Raw genomic sequence first — 2,796 nt, 5'->3', positions numbered from 1 at the left:
CAAAATAGTTGGTGATTACTTCCATAGTTGACAACCACTTGATTAATGGATTATTCCTTGAAGCTCTAAACAAAATTGCAATCATCTCAATAGTTTTTTTTTTGCTTCAATGTTTAACCTGTTTTAACCTTATTTTACTCTGTAACACTTTGGGATTGATTCTAAAAATAAAAATTGCACTACAAATAAAATGTATTATTATAACTATAATTATTATTATGTTGTAAATATCAGAGATGATATATAAAAATCGGATTTTTCTGCATGGCTATAAAAGGCTAATTTACATGAATCAAAAATTTAAGTTCTGGGATATATTCTAAAGAGTGAATAAAAATCTGAAGGTGAAGAAATGAACTTCTATTTACAGAGGCACTCCTAAAACAATTTGGGCTTCCACTCATTACAGATTATATTCTACTACAGCACATACATTCATCCTACTACTACTACTACCACTACTACTAGTACTAGTACTAGTACTGTAATAGTAGATTTACAAACTGACTTAAACAGTGATTTGAAAAGCCTAGCTGCTCCAGATGGTGACATTAACCAGAGATGACTTTTTTTTAATGTCCATGTAACTGCAAAGGTGTTTCAAGTAGATGCAAATTTGAGGAGGCACAAAAAAACCATAAATACCTCTGTCCTGAAAACAATTAAACTGCCACACTTTAATCCTCATAAACTTGATTTTCTGACATGGATCAATGTATCTGATGTGAGTTCTGATTCCGTCCTGTGGCAGGCATCTGTGGCGCACCCGGCAGACGATGCAGCTGGTTGTCATGGCAACAGTGCTGGCACTGGTGGGGGCGGGGCAGGGCTGCAGATCCAGGTGTCATCTGACCGAGGTCCGCATCCCTGTGGAGAGCTGTGGCATCACCGAGTGGATCAACACCAGAATATGTTTAGGACAGTGTTACCACGAGGTGATGGATGACTCAAATGCAGAACATACTAAGTTGTAAAATAGCATTTCTTAGTATGAACTAATGAGACATGTTCCAGCCTGTGCATTTACCAGTATTCTGCTTGTATGCATACAGATGTTAAGCTCAACTCTGTTCCAGTGTATAAAGCTGTCACAATTTGAATATTATAATGGTGTTCGGAAACATTATTGCTTACTTGCTATGTTAGATAAGCTTGAGGGAGTTTTTATTTTTACATTGAATTGATTTAACCTCAGTTCAGCTTAATACAACATCACAGATTCCACTACAAATGAGACAAGCAGAGACAATTCTGTTGAACCACAGAACAAAAAGTGACAGGTCAGCAAACTTAATTAATTACAATTAATTAAAAGGTTAAAAGGTTAAATCAGTAATGTGATGACCATAGGGACAATTATTTAAAATGATAGGCTTTTAAAAACCTTTTCATTTTGCTTCTCAACTGAACAAAATGAAAAATACTTTTTGAAAAAACAAAACAAGTTTACTAAATTATCTGGATAACTTTATTGAGTGAAACCCAGAACCTTCTCAAAGGAACATGCCCTAACTGCAAAAGCACGTTTTACTCTGTGAAGCGGCTCCTTGAAATAGTTTCCAACGTTACTGATGTAAACAAACCGTTAACAGCGTGACAATTTGGCAAAAGCAGCATGAGGCGCACTTACAGGCTTTCATAATGAAATAATACACTCAATTCATAAAACCTTCAAATTAACTACCATGGCACCATTTTAGAATGGAAAAACTTGCATATTTAAAACATATTATTAGACGCGTGGTTTTATTTTGAAAGTAAAAGGCCAAAGGCACCAGACGGGAGGCTCCAGGCTGCAGCCGTACAGTCTTGCATATTTTTGTCAAACTATTGTCAAACGCCAGTGTTGTCGCATTTGTTTCTTTTTTCCAGCGCCCCAAATAGGCCCAAGAATGCATCGGCCCTTCTGGCGTTCGCCAGAACTGCCTGCCTATGATGCTTTGTCTCTTCATCTGTTTGTACTGTTTACATGTGCAGGCATGTGCAGACATGTGTTATCACCTACTAATGTGAGGGACTGAATTAGTTGCATTTACTTGCATGTTTATTTACTGTCATCTGTTGGTGTCGTTGACAGGATTCGCCCTACATCAGCCCTACTGGCAGGGAAAAACAGAAAGTCTGTAACGGGGACTGGTCCTACGAGGTGATGCACATTAAAGGATGTCCAGTGGGTGTCAGGTACCCTGTGGCCAGAAACTGCAGGTGTACCGAATGTAACCCCGAAAACGCGTACTGCGGGCACTTTCACGGACACATATCCAGCTGTGTCTCATTTTAAAGAAACCTCTGGTCTATACTACATTTACTTATTGTCTTTGTGTCACTTGACTTGGTACCAAAATAAACATGTATCACTAAGTTTTTTTTTTGTCTTTTTTAAATAATTTGCCATTTAATTTCTGTAATTAAAATCATCAGTCACACATTTTAACCTGATCTGATCTGTCGTTAATACATCCAACAATTTGTCAACACAGATGAAATGTCACAAGTCAGTGCAGAAGACATTGTCTGTAGATGTAGCAGCAAGATAGCAGAGTGACTTTAAAGTCATAAAGGTCGACTGAGAGATTAAATGTCTCACCAACAGTTGCTCTTTTCTGTCCTGACCAAAGTGACTGATCCCTAAAATTCAATAATCCTGCGGTCCAAGTTTTCATGCTGAGAATGGGAGGTCATCCCATAAGAAAAAGAGCAGGCCTCACCTCTTTTTTGACAGGTGGGAATGAAAATATAGAGTTTGCAGTATACCCAAAAGCTCCACTAAAGTTCCTGCTGATCAGTAGGCCACAC

The 2,796-nt window shown here is 37.9% G+C and overlaps 1 protein-coding gene across 1 annotated transcript; it reads left to right on the top strand.

Annotated features, from left to right (window-relative positions):
- Positions 1-770: 770 nt before the first annotated feature.
- On the top strand, positions 771-2,281 carry LOC114556838 (gonadotropin subunit beta-1-like). The gene is made up of 2 exons (XM_028579897.1): positions 771-935; positions 2,078-2,281. Exons 1-2 carry the CDS (start codon positions 777-779, stop codon positions 2,279-2,281), a joined length of 363 nt encoding a protein of 120 aa, XP_028435698.1. The 5' UTR covers positions 771-776.
- The last annotated feature ends 515 nt before the right edge of the window (positions 2,282-2,796 follow it).

This window comes from Perca flavescens, chromosome 1 (assembly GCF_004354835.1).
Source record: "Perca flavescens isolate YP-PL-M2 chromosome 1, PFLA_1.0, whole genome shotgun sequence".
Classification (NCBI taxonomy): domain Eukaryota; kingdom Metazoa; phylum Chordata; class Actinopteri; order Perciformes; family Percidae; genus Perca; species Perca flavescens.
Note: the sequence above shows the minus strand (reverse complement) of the source record. Positions and strands in the feature narration are given on the sequence as shown.